The 15,853-nt window shown below is 41.4% G+C and overlaps 1 protein-coding gene across 1 annotated transcript in view; it reads left to right on the top strand.

Moving 5' to 3' along the window:
* The window catches only part of LOC311054175 (piezo-type mechanosensitive ion channel component 2), a gene marked incomplete at its 5' end in the record, with an annotated part of 45,498 nt that extends 32,593 nt beyond the window's left edge, over positions 1–12,905 (top strand). The window contains 20 exons of the mRNA XM_084070053.1: positions 1,074–1,151; positions 1,655–1,821; positions 2,504–2,715; positions 3,300–3,426; positions 3,849–3,931; positions 4,020–4,278; positions 4,488–4,676; positions 5,428–5,638; positions 6,002–6,119; positions 6,882–7,029; positions 7,361–7,575; positions 8,558–8,716; positions 9,053–9,200; positions 9,421–9,609; positions 9,890–9,982; positions 10,236–10,405; positions 11,169–11,288; positions 11,636–11,715; positions 11,909–12,137; positions 12,359–12,905. Coding sequence (XP_083926179.1) covers positions 1,074–1,151; positions 1,655–1,821; positions 2,504–2,715; positions 3,300–3,426; positions 3,849–3,931; positions 4,020–4,278; positions 4,488–4,676; positions 5,428–5,638; positions 6,002–6,119; positions 6,882–7,029; positions 7,361–7,575; positions 8,558–8,716; positions 9,053–9,200; positions 9,421–9,609; positions 9,890–9,982; positions 10,236–10,405; positions 11,169–11,288; positions 11,636–11,715; positions 11,909–12,137; positions 12,359–12,614 — 3,251 coding nt within the window. The 3' untranslated portion in view covers positions 12,615–12,905. The remainder of the gene's footprint in view (positions 1–1,073; positions 1,152–1,654; positions 1,822–2,503; positions 2,716–3,299; positions 3,427–3,848; positions 3,932–4,019; positions 4,279–4,487; positions 4,677–5,427; positions 5,639–6,001; positions 6,120–6,881; positions 7,030–7,360; positions 7,576–8,557; positions 8,717–9,052; positions 9,201–9,420; positions 9,610–9,889; positions 9,983–10,235; positions 10,406–11,168; positions 11,289–11,635; positions 11,716–11,908; positions 12,138–12,358) is intronic.
* Positions 12,906–15,853: the final 2,948 nt, after the last annotated feature.

The raw sequence follows: 15,853 nt of genomic DNA, 5'->3' as shown, positions 1-15,853 counted from the left end.
TGATCCCTCCGCGATCCCTCCCTCAGCCAGTCACAATGATTGGGACAATGGGGAGGGGTTGTGAGGATGACTGTCTTTGGAATCGCCTACACGCGGCCGGTCAATGAATCCTTGAGCAACATGGCTTCCTGCTAAGTCGATATAAATTACTGTGTGAAACAGCATCATTTTACTAAATGCTTCAAAACATTATTTAAGTTAATGTATCCGCAACACTCTCTTTTGGTAGGCTACTAAGTTAAATGTTATGGTATGGCCAATGGTGAGACTGATTAGTGTAAACCTGTAATATATATATATATATATATATATATATATATATATATATATATATATATATAGAGAGAGAGAGAGAAACTTTGGTTATATAGCAACTTGGAATGGGATCTGAAAAATCTAACTGTTACATTTTGATCACATGACCCCACAGATAATGTGTTCGAATTGTGTAGTGAAGTTTTGGAGGAATCCAGGGGAAAGAAGATGTTGATTGTAAGACCTGCGGTTCAAGAGTTATAGGCCAAAACTTGAAGTGGGCTGTAGCATCACCATGAGGATATGGCTTAGTGGGAATGTGCGTGCAAAGGCAATCGGACGCTGCGTTCATGATTTGAGGTATTTTGTTCAGAACGGGCCACTCCTGCAAGTTTTGGAAGCCAATCTTAGCCAATCAGGATGGCATATGAAAAATCCGACAGACAAAATCTGTAGGAGTAATATACAGTACCTCACCTCCTGGTGGCACTATAACAGGCCAATGTGAAAGATTTGGAGCAGAGGTTCTGCTCTGGCCTCCAGGGAGTGTGCGTGCATAGTTTCACGCCGATCGGTCCAATGGTGCCAGAGATTAGCTGCTCACAGACGGACGGACGGACACACACACACACACACACACACACACACACACACACACACACACACACACACACACACACAAAAGGATGGACGGACGAAAACATAGTCTCTGCCACACCTTCGGCCTGGTGGTAACAACGAGCTGTGGCATGGCACTATATTGTATGCAAAACAGTATACTGTGAATATCTAGGTGAAATTTGTACATCTGTTTCCAGGTTTTGACAGAACGGACTCCAGTGAGGATGAATTAGAAGACAACTATGAGGACGAGGGAGAAGAGGAGGAGGAAAAAGGTAAGAATGAGTGCATCAGTAGCAGTGATGTGGAGGTTAATTAAGAACAGGTGAAGCTCATTGTCCTGCTTTTTTCCATATCCCAGTCAACATTGGAAAAGGTGTGTTTTTTCCCAAATTAATGACAGCGATTTCATTGGATAGTGCTGCTCGTAAAAATCAGAGTGTTGTAAAGACAGAGTGGCAACGACTCTATTCATTCGAATGGACCAATTGTTTCAATTTCCAGAAAATGTAGATTATTTTCAGTTCCTGAAAGTTATCAGTAAACACTAGCAAGCAGTAGAGTTGCAGCAGGACAGACTGTTTGTGATGCACTTTAGCCACTCTGGCAATCAACTCTTAATTTTCCTTTTTTTTTATTGTAGCAACTACACAAGTTTGTCATGACCTACACATCTTACCTTCAGGAGATTAGGCAAACTTCAAAGCTAAACTTCATTCAGGTCCATAATTATTTTTCTGGTACTTAATTATCAACTGTATCTTTCTGTTCCTGATAGAGGACATATTCCAGAAGTGCAGGGATAAAATGGAGTTCACATGGGTATTCTTCATGACCCTTCTTGATGACATTACGGAGAGTCTGAACTCATTCTGTAAGGACCAGCTGGACATCTCCAGAGTCCTACGCTTCGAGCGGGCTTTACTTGGCCAGCAGCAGAAGAAGGTGAGGTGATATGATTTATCCTGCTAACCAGTGAGGCCTTAAGGATGGCTGTGTCAGTTGATCGGTCTGTCCAGCAGAGCCAGTTCTTTACTGGCCGTGGTGAATAAATGAAACGAAAATCTGAAATACTCGCTCTGAATATTTAGCAATAGCATCTAAACTATTCTAATAGTTGATGCCTCATTCATAGAGGTTGATGACTTTATTCGCAGAAAAATCTACCTGGTTACGAATTAATATCATATCGCTTTATCACCGGGTAATATTTGTGTTCTGTGTGAATGTGACACAAACAACAGAGAAATACTCCGCCAGGCCAGGTTGTAGAAGTTAATCTTAGCCAACCAGGGTGACATTTGAAAAAGCTGACAGGTCCATCTTGATGATCGAATTGCGTGATGTTTGGACAAAATCTATAGGAGAAATAGCAAAATATTTGTTTAGCAAAGATCGGCCTCCTGGTGGCGCTATAACAGGCATCCTAATCCCCTTTTTGTACTGAACTGTCTGAACATGTGTAGTAAATTCCATCTCCCTGTGTTTATATGTCATCATAGACTCAAATGCTCCTCTTTCTTAACTCCATTTACCATTTCCCAACTCTCCCTCTTTCTCTTGTCTGTCTTTCGCTACTCTGTGAGTTAAATGAACACACAGGATTTCACTCTCCTTCACTCTGTAGGGTCGAGAGGTGAATCAGAATAGTGTGGCGCGGTACTATGAGAACTGGATGTCTCGTCAGAACACGTTATCATCGCAGGATGACCCCGATGATCCCAATGACATCCCCCTCCCTCCCCCCTGCTCACCCCCTGAAGTGCCCTCCTCCCCCCATTCCTATGCCAGACTCAAGAATACTCCCTCAAGGGTCTCTTGGGGCAGCAGTGTGTCCAGGTATTCAATGATTAATTAATGTATTCATTAACTCATTCAATCAATCGAAGCGAAGGCACGTTCCCAGCCTTTACTCATCTGCGAAGAGAAAACCCTGGTCACGACCTAATGCAGAGAGTGTCTATAGGGGCGGGACTTACGTCGGACGTATTTCCCACGGAAACGATTTTTCCGACCAATCACAACACTCGTTTAATTCACAGAGAATGTAAACAGATTTGTAAAGCATCAACGTCATTTCCTTGGGCGGTACTTCCGCCAAATTCCGGTACTTCCGCTTAGACACTCAACCGGCTATGTCTTGCCCAGCGTGATCAAAGCGATGTCATTTCAAACTTTTAGCATTTGTTTGTGAAGTTTATTCACCAGGTTTCTTTGTTTCTTGGTATATTCATTCAGTCATTCATTCAACGATCACCAATCACTGTCACTATCGCTATCACTATTTGTTTGAAAGTCTACATCTGGGTCTACTCATACTGTACTTATTGTATAACTTTAGTTGAGCTTTAATTTTTTTGATGGTGATAAAACCTTGAAACAAGTTTGTTGAATCAGTTTGCTCTCCTGTTCTCCACTCCTAGCTGCATGACAGATGAAACATTGCTGGGGTCCAGACAGCCCACCCAGGAAGATGACCTAGACTTCCCTTCACCTTGTGTCCAGCAGCCTGCAGATCAGCTGAGACGGAGGCTTATAAAGGCCACCAATGTAGACATGACCTCCTTAGATAGTCAAGACAGGTTTTTTGATCTTTGTACTAAATATCAACCATTGTCTGTCTGTCTGTCTGTCTGTCTGTCTGTCTGTCTGTGTATATATATATATATATATATATATATATATATATATATATATATATATATATATATATATATATATATATATATTCTTTACTCCACAGTTTTGAAGGATTTACGCAACAAAAGGAAGTTGATGAAATTAAAGATGACATAAAAGATGAGGAAGAGGAAAAGGGGGATGAAAATAAAACGGAACAGACAGAGCCAGAGGATCAACAGGAGCTACAAGAAACATCAGAGAGAGAGGAGAGAGAGGAGGAGGAGGAGAAGGAGGAGAGGTGGGAGAGAGAGGAAGATGGACACTCAGACGAGTGTCCATATGAGGGAGAGAAAAGCCTCGATATCCCAGAATCCCCCAGGCTTCTGAGTCAGGAGACGAGGAACCTCACTGCCAGCGAACTGCTGCTCAACAAGTTAGTCATCATGGAAAATGTTTTTAAAATGTTATCTTATCTCAACTTGGGAAATTTTGTTAAAAATTCTTATGTCATCTTATCGCAGCATGTTCGACAACGAGGAGATTTCAGAGTCCGACAAGTTCTACAAGTCACTCCCCAGGCACCTGCGGCTGATGATTGCCCTCTACAACACTATGGTGTCCAAGTCTGAGATGCTGTGCTACTTTGTAATCATCCTCAACCACATAGTGTCTGCCTCGATGCTCACCCTGGCCCTACCTATCCTCATCTTCCTCTGGGCCATGTTGTCCGTCCCCAGGCCCTCTAAACGCTTCTGGATGACTGCTATTATATACACAGAGGTATGCAGTTATGGGACCAAGTATCACGTACAGTACATATTGGAAGAATGCATGAACATAAAGGAGCCTCCAGTACGCTCCAGTTAAGAAAACAATACAGGGTCTAATAAACAGTATGAATTCCCTGTGCTGTAAGTAGTTGGACAATGCCCAGTGGTGATAATTTGGTAAAGAAGAATGAGATATACAATAATGTCATCTGTTTCCAGATTACAGTTGTGGTGAAGTACTTCTTCCAGTTTGGTTTCTTCCCTTGGACCACATCCAAGTACCGTGGCATCAATGCTGAGCGGCCCTACGCCCTGCCCAACATTGTCGGGGTGGAGAAGAAAGACGGATACGTTCTGTTTGACCTCATTCAGCTGCTGGCACTCTTTTTCCACCGTTCCATTCTAAAGGTATACCGCAGTTCCACAAAGCGGGGGCTTACAACTCACTTTTGAATGCTCCAAGCGTTTATTTGTGACAAATAAAACCTTTTGGTCCTTTTCAAGTATATAAAAGCTTGGTGCATTCAAAAGTGAGTTGCAAGCCCCCTTTTGTTTTTGTTTCCATTCTAAAGGCACCACAGTTCCATTCTGCGGTTTCACTCGAAACGTACAGTACCATGGTTCCATTCTAAAGGTACCACGATTCCATGCACCACGGTTCCATCTTAAATGTACCGTGGTTCCAAAAGGTACCATGGTTCCACACAGATTTGCATTTGTAAACAGGACAGTTGGCCACTCATCTACATTACATTGTTAGATAAGAAGCAATGACCTCCACCTATGTTTACATTACAAGTGAGTGTCAATGACGGGAGTCTGCTATTCATACCTGTGGATTTGAGACTGGGTACTTTAGTGTAATGGAAACGGTAGATATTTTGATGTGGTGTGGTGTGGTGTGGTGTGGTGCGGTGCTTAAGCTGCAGTGGAAAAAGGGCTAAAGGAACTGATGTGTATCTTTTCTGTTCTAAAGGCATCATAGTTCTATTATAATGGTTACATTTTAAAGGTGAAAATAAAAGAACCCCAAAGCGACTGAGGTGCTTTGAGCTTCAGATGTACCTCTGCTGTACTCTTCATTAGAGGTACATGTGAACCCAGAAGACCGGGGTCTTAACCACTACTATAATACTACAAAACATGAATTATTGTACAGTGCCATGGCCTGTGGGACAGCAAAGAGGTAGAGATGCCTGACTTCTTCAAGAAGATGAAGAAGAAAGCGGATAAGCAGAAGACGAGATCTGGGGATAAACAGGGAAGTGAGGAGGAGAGACCCAGCCGTCGACGGCTGTTCCTCCCTCTCCAAACCTCCACCGCCTCCCTGTTCTGTCGGCGAAAAAACGACAGCTCGAGGGAATCTAATGGTGAATACTCATATATTACATATTTTCAATTGGGTAAGAGAGTCTGGTCATATTTTACAGTTTACATTCAACTCTGAGCCTTCATTTTTCACTTATATTTGAAGTGTCTGACAAACTGTTGGTAATATTCTATATTATATTATATTCTATTCCAGTCACACTTTCCAGTCTTTTCAGTTTTTGGTTTCCCATTCTAGTTTTACTGGGCACATACAGGAAAGGTTAATTGAGCAAGCATTACCCTGATTCACACTCACATGTCCAGAAATATTTCATTGCATTTCCACCTTAAACCAACCACGTTGTCATCTGACAATGAGCCAACATGATGTTCTTCCATGTGTTGTATGTTTTTTCTTGGAGAGGTGAAGCCCAAGAAGAAAAGACACCGTCGGAACAAGATTCCTCTGACACGGAAGCAGATGATCCGAAAGCAGATCCGAGAGAGGATGCTACTGGCCAAAGCTACCATCATAGAAGTGTATGTTGGTTAACACTCAATATTAGAAGTGTATGTTGGTTAACACTCGATAAACTGTCAAGATGTAAGCAGTCAAGTCTCTGTCTTTAGCCCACTGGATCTCAGAAATGTTCATGTCAAGGATCCCCGAATTTATATGAATCTGGCTGTGGACCATCATTTGAAAAGATTTTGTGCCAGAGACCCCTATAAAAGATTTGTCACAATTTGTAAACATTCTTCAAAAACAGCTTATCTAAAAGCTCTCTACGCGAAATGCGACGCGCTGTGAGCTTGAAGATCAGCTATTTTCAAACAGCCGGGGAAAAGAATAGGGCATACGTGTTTAAGATGGCCATCCCACCCATGACCCAAAATTGCATTATAAAACAGAATGCCAGATACAGGATTAAACTGATTTTGAACCTAACCTAACTGAACCTAATTTTTCTGGGGAGCCCCTGGAATCCCCTCAAGGACCGCTGGGGGTTCCCAGACCGCACTTTGAGAAGACAACATGGCAGAGGTCCCAGAACTTGCTCCACTTAATTGTTACTGTGTTAACGTGTAGTTCCTGATTCCTGAGAAATTATCAGATTCAAGGGGGGGAATTAAGTTAATGATAAACAACAAGGCATTCTAAAAAATATGTGGTTTGGATCATTATCAGGGAGGTGGAGTGGAGGCCAGGGTTTACCCTGAAAACATATTTGTCGCACTTGGCCCAGCTTCTGTTTGAATCTGTACACATGAGTGATGCCATCCCCCTCCTCTCCCCCACAGTGCCCTGAACATATACCTACCAATCAGGCAGTTCTTCTATGACATCATCCACCCAGAGTTCAGTCCTGTGTGTGATGTCTATGCCCTCATGTTTCTCATTGATGTTGTCAACTTCATTGTCACCATATATGGATACTCTGCTTTTGGGGTAAGAATCAATATTATTTGTGTTGAAGCTACCCAAGAATATACTGTGTACATTAGACACATACACATAACACTTTATATTTATGTTTTTGTATACACACACACACACACACACACACACACACACACACACACACACACACACACACACACACACACACACACACACACACACACACACACACACACACACACACCCCTGTCTGTCTGTTTGTCTGTCTGTCTGTCTGTCTGTCTGTCTGTGTGTGTGTGTCTCTCTCTCTCTCTCTCTCTCTCTCCGTGTGTTACTCTCTGTCTCCTATATCACTGCTTTTTATGCTATCTGCCTATAGAAATACAGTGCAAATGTGGACATCTCAGAGTCCCTGGGTGATGACCAGGTGCCTGAGGCCTTCCTGGTGATGCTGCTGATGCAGTTTGCGACCATGATTGTCGACCGGGCCCTGTACCTGAAGAAGTCCCTGCTGGGGAAGTGCGTGTTCCAGGTGGTCCTGGTGTTTGGCATACACTTCTGGATGTTCTTCATCCTGCCCGGAGTCACTGAGAGGTCAGGGGTTTATCATTTCATGGAGTGATATGGTCTTTATTTAAGACGTGGGAATGCTGAGAAAGAGAGAAACAGAAATGCATACACTGTATGGGGCACACCGAACCAGTTAACTGGTTAATCGATTGACCACATCATTGAAATGTTACCAGTTTTGATTCTGGCAAGAGACCCTCCTGTCTTTCCTTAGTTACCAGTCTCATTCTGTTGGACTGTATAAATAAGAGCAAAAATACAAGTATCGTTTTTTTCTTCTTTTTTATGAATTCTGCAAATGCATGCTACCTTGGCAAGCCTGTATTCAGCACCATTCCACTTGAAATGGTATTGAAATGTTGTTTTATTGGAAAAAGGTTTTAATCGTTCTGGGCTCCATACCAGGAATTATATTTGGCTGCATCTTCTCCTCATACACTACATTTTCCATGAATCCCCAGTAATGGCTTGGAAATAAATATTATCCAGAAATACTACTACTTTGAGATTCCTAGAGAAATGAAAGGATGCATACTTTTACAGTATATTGCATGGAACACGGTGTGTGTGTGTGTGTGTGTGTGTGTGTGTGTGTGTGTGTGTGTGTGTGTGTGTGTGTGTGTGTGTGTGTGTGTGTGTGTGTGTGTGTGTGTGTGTATGTGGGAGTGGGAGGGAGGGAGGGACGGTTAATCTCCTTAACAAGGAGGATACCCCCCCCCCACATGATCATCCTTCTTAAAGCCAAGTCCACATCAATGATTCCCAACTCAATGAGTTGCAACAGAATCCTAAAACTGTGCAACGATATAAAATTGGACACACCCAGGTGCCGACCTGCAACGGGTAATTCAGACAACTTTTCTGGTTTTCTGGTTTCATCACGCGATGTGTACTGGGCTTAACAATTTATTGATTCCAGTCAGACCTCAACATTGTTGCAAGGGACAGTTCACATGAAACCGACTGATTAAATCTTCTCTAAAAATCTTTGTTTCTCTTTCTTCAGGAGGTTCAATAACAACCTTATAGCCCAGGTGTGGTACTTTGTCAAGTGTATCTACTTTGGGCTGTCTGCTTATCAAATCAAAAGTGGCTACCCCAAATGTGTGCTGGGAAACTTCCTCACTAAGAACTTTAACTACCTCAACCTCTTCCTCTTCCAAGGGTACGGTCAGTTTTACTATTAGTGACTGTTCTCATGATGGCAATTATACCCTAAATAAATGTCTAACCTTGGATGGTTAAGGAAATCTAAATGTACAACAGCTTGTCTTGTTGAAAGAGAATGCTCAGATTTCTCCGAAATATTTAATGATGTTTATTTTTATATAAAAGCATAATGGCCACATTCTATAAAGCATGTTTTCCCACATACTCAACATGTTTCTAAAATATTGCGTTTACTGTGTCGTTTTGTGGATTACAAACTATTGGATTTTTTTGGTCACTTTGCCCGTCTCTTCTCTTTCTCTCCTTTCCTCTCCTCTATTTTGTCCCTCAGGTTCCGCTTGGTGCCCTTCCTGATAGAGCTGAGGGCAGTGATGGACTGGGTTTGGACGGACACCACTCTGTCTCTGTCTAGTTGGATCTGTGTAGAAGATATCTATGCCAATATATTCATTCTGAGGTGTTGGAGGGAGTCTGAGAGTGTAAGTAATTTATTCTAAAATACAAATAAAAACACTAATCCTGGTAATAGTGTTTGCAAACAGTGTCAAAGCAAGAAAGCACTTAAACAGCAATCACAACTTTTGCTTCTGAATTATTTCACTTGGTTGTAATACCTTTTATTTGATCATATAAATGCATTAATATAGTTTCAATGTTATTATCACAGCTACTCAAAGTTCCGCCTTATTTTCTCCCTAGAAATACCCCCACCCTCCAGGAACAAAAAAGAAGAAAGTAGTGAAGTATGGTATGGGAGGGTTCATTATCTTCGCGCTCATCGGCATCATCTGGTTTCCCCTACTCTTCATGTCACTGATCAACAAGGCGGCTGGGGTGAACAATCAGCCATTAGATGTCTCCATTGAGCTCAGCATTGCAGGATATGCGGTCAGGAGATATAGAATTCGGTGTCACGTTTACAGTATGACAATGAGTATATAATATTATTGGTACAAGTTTTATTAGTATTTGTAAATCATTAATGTATTTGTGTGTGTGTGTGTGTGTGTGTGTGTGTGTGTGTGTGTGTGTGTGTGTGTGTGTGTGTGTGTGTGTGTGTGTGCGTGTGCGTGTGCGTGCGTGCGTGCGTGCGTGCGTGTGTGTGTGTGTGTGTGTGTGTGCGCGCATGTGTGTGTGTGCTTGCGCGTGTGTGTGTTTGTCTCCACAGCCTCTATTCACCATGACTGCTCAGGGGCAGAATTTGATTCCATACACAAAGACTCGCTACAACCAACTCATCAATACCTATGCTACCCACCCAGTAACTCATATCCAAATCTTAATTTGATAAATGGATCAAATATATTGTTCTTGGCCATTTGTCAGTAAAGTTGTATTTCACTCAGGATGTCAGTCAGGGGAGGTGTCAGTAATTGCTTTTGATAGAGATATACTGTAGTTACAATGATGAAAATCTTACTGGGCAATTTCTGTTTTGTTCATTTTAATAAGTCACAAAGTCTTTAAGTAAGTATTTTATCCATACATTCATCTAATTATCCATTCCTCTCCAGGGTGCCGTGGAGTTCATTATGAACTATGAGGCGGAGGACCTTCTTGTTGCTAGGATAAAGAGCGATGCCAGTCTTCTGTGGAGCATCAGCCCTGCCAGCCGTAAAGCTATGACCCAAGAGCTTAGAAACTCCTCCTCCATCGACATCACCCTGCGATGGGTGCTACTCAGGTGTGTGTGTGTGTGTGTGTGTGTGTGTGTGTGTGTGTGTGTGTGTGTGTGTGTGTGTGTGTGTGTGTGTGTGTGTGTGTGTGTGTGTTTATGTAGCCGGTCTGGGTCTTGCTCCTCAGCAAGACCCAGACTGCAGTACACCAGTACTGCAGTACACCAGTCTCCCCACAGTCTGCCATACAACAAAGTCAGTGGCTATGCCTTACAAAATATTCAGATACGATCTGTTACAATATACCACAATTTACAATTACACTTGAAATGAATACACCACCAGCTAATTAATATTTTATGGACAAGTAAATAAAACAATAAAATAAACACACTTAGTACAAAACAGAATTTGTTTGTGTGTGTTTTTAGGGGAGGTCTTTGCATAAGCCCACTTGAGTTTCTTACCTCTCCTGTGCATTTCTAATACCATTTGTAATTCCCTTTTAATTGTATGTGCCTGTGTCATTGTGTGCAAAAAAAAAGAGAAGAAAATCTGTTTGTTCACTTCAAAGTCCATATCTTCATCATCATAGTCCTCTCCATCATCTTCTCATAGTCATCTTCTGAGCTTGGTTATTACTTTTCTCTTGCCAAAACTAGCACCTCCCACTTTGAAAGTGCATGCCCAAGATAAAACAAATAACTTTTTTCCATTGTGGTCCATCCATACAGTTCTAGGTTTTGACCTGGTCTTGTTTTGTATTGTTTAGCAGAACATTCCATGTTCCTAAATATGAAATGTAATTAATTATATTCATATACCCCCAAGGGATGCAACCTTGAATCCAATGCATGCAGAGACAGCGGGAGAAAACACAGTGGAATACAAGGATGACGTTTTGAGGGACAGCTTGGTTCACATGCTCAAAGGGAACAGCAGCAGCCCTGTGTGAGTAGCAATCAGTACACAAACTGGACTGGATATACATTTCATTAACCACGTATTACTAACTTTTTTTTAGTTGCACAGAGTCCCCTCCTTTTTTCCCTGTAGTTTACACCAAACCTCTATGCCGAAAATAGCGAATCTACAAGTTCACAATGCAATGCAACCGTGAGCTTGTAGATCTGCCGCATGACGCATCATTAAAATATTTTGACTTAAGAGACTGTGAGATACTGCAACCCCTTGTAGGTAGGTACTACCTTCATGGGAAAATAGCAGTTAAAACTGAGCATTCAAGCACAGCGTGGGACAATATTTATGGTTTTGCACTCTTTCCTTCTGTCCTGCAGGATCCTTAATTCTCTGCTGCCAAAGTTCATCAAGGGACCCAAAGGGCCTGAAGCCAAAATGGCCAAAAGAATGTCAGTCGGTCAGTCACCCTTTATCAACTTAACACTGTCTACAGTACATGTGTCTATAGTATAGCTGTGCTCTCTTCTCTTACTTGGTTGGGAGATTGTTACATGCTTGTTTACTGCCTGTAAAGTACTTTAATATAAATCTTGTTACACAAAGAAATCAATATCACAAAGTTTAAATTGTGTTCAATGTCTTCCCCTCAGAACATTCAGACCGCCCTGAAGACATCCAGGCATTTGCGTTCTTCAGGCCCATGTCAATCAAACTTCAGCCAGCCAATGGGATCTCACAGGATGATGGAAACCAGTGGTGGGTGGTGGAGGAGTGTTCTGCTGGTCCTGCTCTCACCAAAAACAGCTGCCACAATATAGAGCTAGTGTTTCTCAATAATAAAGTCAGTCCTCCTAGTTTGGGCTTCCTGGCTGGACATGGGTAAGCAACACATCATGGCAACTTCTATATTTACTTTTTATACCACTTGTTCTGAAAATGAACACGTGGATGACTTAGCTTGAATGAATGATATAGCTTTTCCACATTTTGTTAACCAATTCTGTTGTTTCTTGCTATTGTCAATGTTATTTTGAAGTGAGATGCTTACTTTTTTTTTTTTTTTTAAATCTGCTCTCTCTATCCCCCCTACCCTACAACAGTATTGTGGGCCTATACATGTCTGTGGTGCTGGTTATAGGGAAGTTCATCAGGGAATTCTTCAATGGGATCTCCAGGTCTATCATGTTCGAGGAGCTGCCGTGCGTGGACCGTGTCCTGAAGCTCTGCACGGACATCTTTGTGGTACGAGAGATGGGAGAGATGGAACTGGAGGAGACGATGTGCGAGAAACTCATCTTCCTCTATCGATCACCAGAGACCATGATCAAGATGACCAGAGAGAAGAAAGACAGCTAGGGGATGAGCCGTTTAACATAGTTTTAGGTTCCCCTAATGAGAAGTGAAGTTATACATTTGTTTGGGGAGGACCAGGTTAGGGACTCTTGAAGCCATGTTGTTTCCTCAGGTACCCAGTCTAACTTCAATTCATATCCGTTTTAAGAATGAATTGCATTTTAAAACCTATTAGCAATTAAAGCACTAATAGGATTCACTCCATCATTTTGATGGCAAAATATGTGCAGTATTCCAGAAAATCCCTGATTAAGTTGATGATATCACTCAATTTGGCTGACTCGACTTTCAAATTGATTTGGTTCATCCCCTTGTCAAATGTTCAACTTAAAAATTCCACTTCAGTTTGTGCATCCAGTAAAAGGTTACAGTAATTTTGTGGCGATATCTTATGGCTTCAAGAATCAAGTACCTATAATTCTCCATGTGAGGTAATGCAGTTGCTTCTTTAAAATGCATGCGTTTTAAATTTTTTGATTCATGTTTTTACAAAATGTATAATAGTTAAATTAAAGCCCATCTGCCATCTTATTCAGAAAAACAACACTACAGTTCCATAAACATTGTCAACGACCTATTCACGTTCCCATCATGTAAATACCATTTACTGTTGCAGATGTATCCTAGAACATTGTTTAATTTATACCAAAATAAAAGGATTTAATGATCTATATAAAGCTTTGAAATGTCTAATTCTGCAAAAACAAATTAAACCAGACAATAGTTCCAATTGTCATCTTTTAATACATTTTTTAATTACATATCAGAGAAAGATTTAGATCCCCAGTCCCAATAGCTCTTCTTGATGTCATCCAGTCTTCATTTTCATCCAAAACAAGGTGACCACGTTGGCTTCATGGGGGTCCTCATTCCTCTGAGAAACAACTTATGTACACCATGGTCTCAGATAGATCCTGAACAGAGGGTGAGAAAACATAATTAGACAGTATTCTCAGTACAGATTCATACTGTATGTTTTAAACATTGCTCATTGGCCGTAGTTGGTTGAGTACATAAACCCGAGTGTCAACTAAGCTGGCCACAAGGTGGAGATGTAATTCAGAACTAACTGCCATTTAACCAATCTGAAGCCTTGAGTAATATAGCCTGGCTGGATAAACAGATGATTGAAATAAAGATTCAGGGCCAAGCTTTATCACAATTGGAAGACACAAACTAAAATACAGTGATGTTTGTGTGTCCCGAGTTTGATGCATACATTACAAAAGTACACATTTAACTCTTATCAATGCGTCCAAGGGACGCCAAAACAAACAAATCTATTACCGTCCCCACATCTGTGAGGTCTGAATATTAACCAAACACGTAATTTGGTATGCATGTACATTACAACCACTAACCTTCACTTCAAGACAATGCATGTCTATTAGTGTCACCCCGACATGATCTTAAAGGTTGAATCGAAGGAGTGTTTTGTGCAGTCTTACGACAGTATGAATTAAGCATAAGAGTTACATTGATTGCAAGGATATCGCCAATAATTACTTTGGGAAACACCTGTGGTAGCAACTTGACAACTGTGCAGTGAGTGAGAGAGAATCTGGTTGTGAGAGACTTTGTTTAAGCTGGATGTCAGATTGTTTAATTTAACTGCAATTATTTGAATAAAAATGATAGACAGACACATACACACGAGTCCCAGCAACATGACTGAAGATATGACTGGGTGGAGTGGAGTGCTGTACTAATATAACAGGCTGGTCAGTTTGTGCCACCTAATATACTGTAGGCTGAAGAAGATGAAAAGATGTTTGCTGTGGCTGGTTATGTTGATGATGGTGACACCTGACATCATCAAGGTGTAAAAAATGCATGTCCTGTCAACTCAGTATTGAGCTGGGGCACCTGTACTGTAGTAATAATAACCCATCTCACAGTTTGTACATTCAACGCGTTAAGTCAGCAGACATGATGATGGAAATGATGTCCATGATTCATAAAATAAACCTTCTACACTTACATGCGGCAGCCTTGGGTGCGTTGGGTTTGCTCCCAACCTTCACGTTAGTCTCTGCGGCCTTCAAAGCTTCGGCTTTGGGAGCTGCCTTCATGGCTCCGCGCACCGCGTTGGCGCAGATGGAAGAGAAGCGAATGTAGCTGAGGAGGACAACACAAGAACACACGTTAGCTAAACAATAACTGATATGACATGAAACCTTGTTTTATGCATATATCAAATCATGTAATTTATGCCCAATATGCATGCACGAGCACGGGCTGGAAAGCTAACGATTGCTAGCAAGGTTCCTACTTATGTGAACAGCTTTGCCTAGAATCTCCCAAATGGTACAGATTTGCAAAGATCAGTAATTGAAATATACAGATATGTTATAGTCAATATGCAATGAAACTTGAAGATAAAGCTAAGTAAAATACATATATAAACATATATTTCACCTGAGGCCGGCTTGTCTCCAGTATGCAACCATCTTGACTGTGTTGTATTAGCTTCAAGGGCAGGTCGAATGTGTGCGCGTTGACGTCACAATGACTCGTCTGTTCCCTTTCCTCTGCTACGCCGGGGCAGGTCCCAGCCAATAAGAACACGTGTAGATCACATGATCGACAGTATCATTTATATGTCCCGCCCATATTAGCTGACAGCTCTCACACGCCCCCGTTTTAGTTTTCATAATTAGTTTATAGGTTTATTCATTAATTGATCATAACAAAATTAGCTATCTTGAGCCTCCACACGCCCTGCACAAAGGCTATGATGAATGTTTATGTGCACGTGTCCCTTTGTGTGTCAAGGCTGTATTTGTGTATTTCTAGAAGCATGTGCAGATATTTATATTATATATTGTCTTGAATTTAAGTCATGAATACATTAAAATAAAGTGCAGATGGGCGCGTAGTATACATTTATCCAAAATAAATATATGACAACGCTCTGCCAGGCGCGCTGCTCTGCTCATTGACCGAAAATGCCACTGCCATGCGAGGTCTCAGCCTTTAGTAAAAAATAAACAAAACTGTTTCGCTACTCACCAAAACAAAGGCTGTTTTGTGTTGCTGGAAGTCTATTCTACAGGGTGGGAAGCCTCTTGTCTTAGCACTTCACCGTCTCTGTATAATAATACACTTTTTGAGCAGAAAATAAAATATGTCCGCCAGATGGAAATTATTGTATTTACTCCACTGCGCCCTCTACAGATCTGGGACCAGTTGCACCACCTCACACTAAATTCAAAATTAATGGCTTTTATAAAATCCAAACC

The sequence above is a fragment of the Gymnoscopelus microlampas genome, assembly GCF_963454915.1.
Source record: "Gymnoscopelus microlampas genome assembly, chromosome: 10".
Classification (NCBI taxonomy): Eukaryota; Metazoa; Chordata; class Actinopteri; order Myctophiformes; family Myctophidae; genus Gymnoscopelus; species Gymnoscopelus microlampas.
This window is presented reverse-complemented; position numbering and strand designations above follow the sequence as displayed.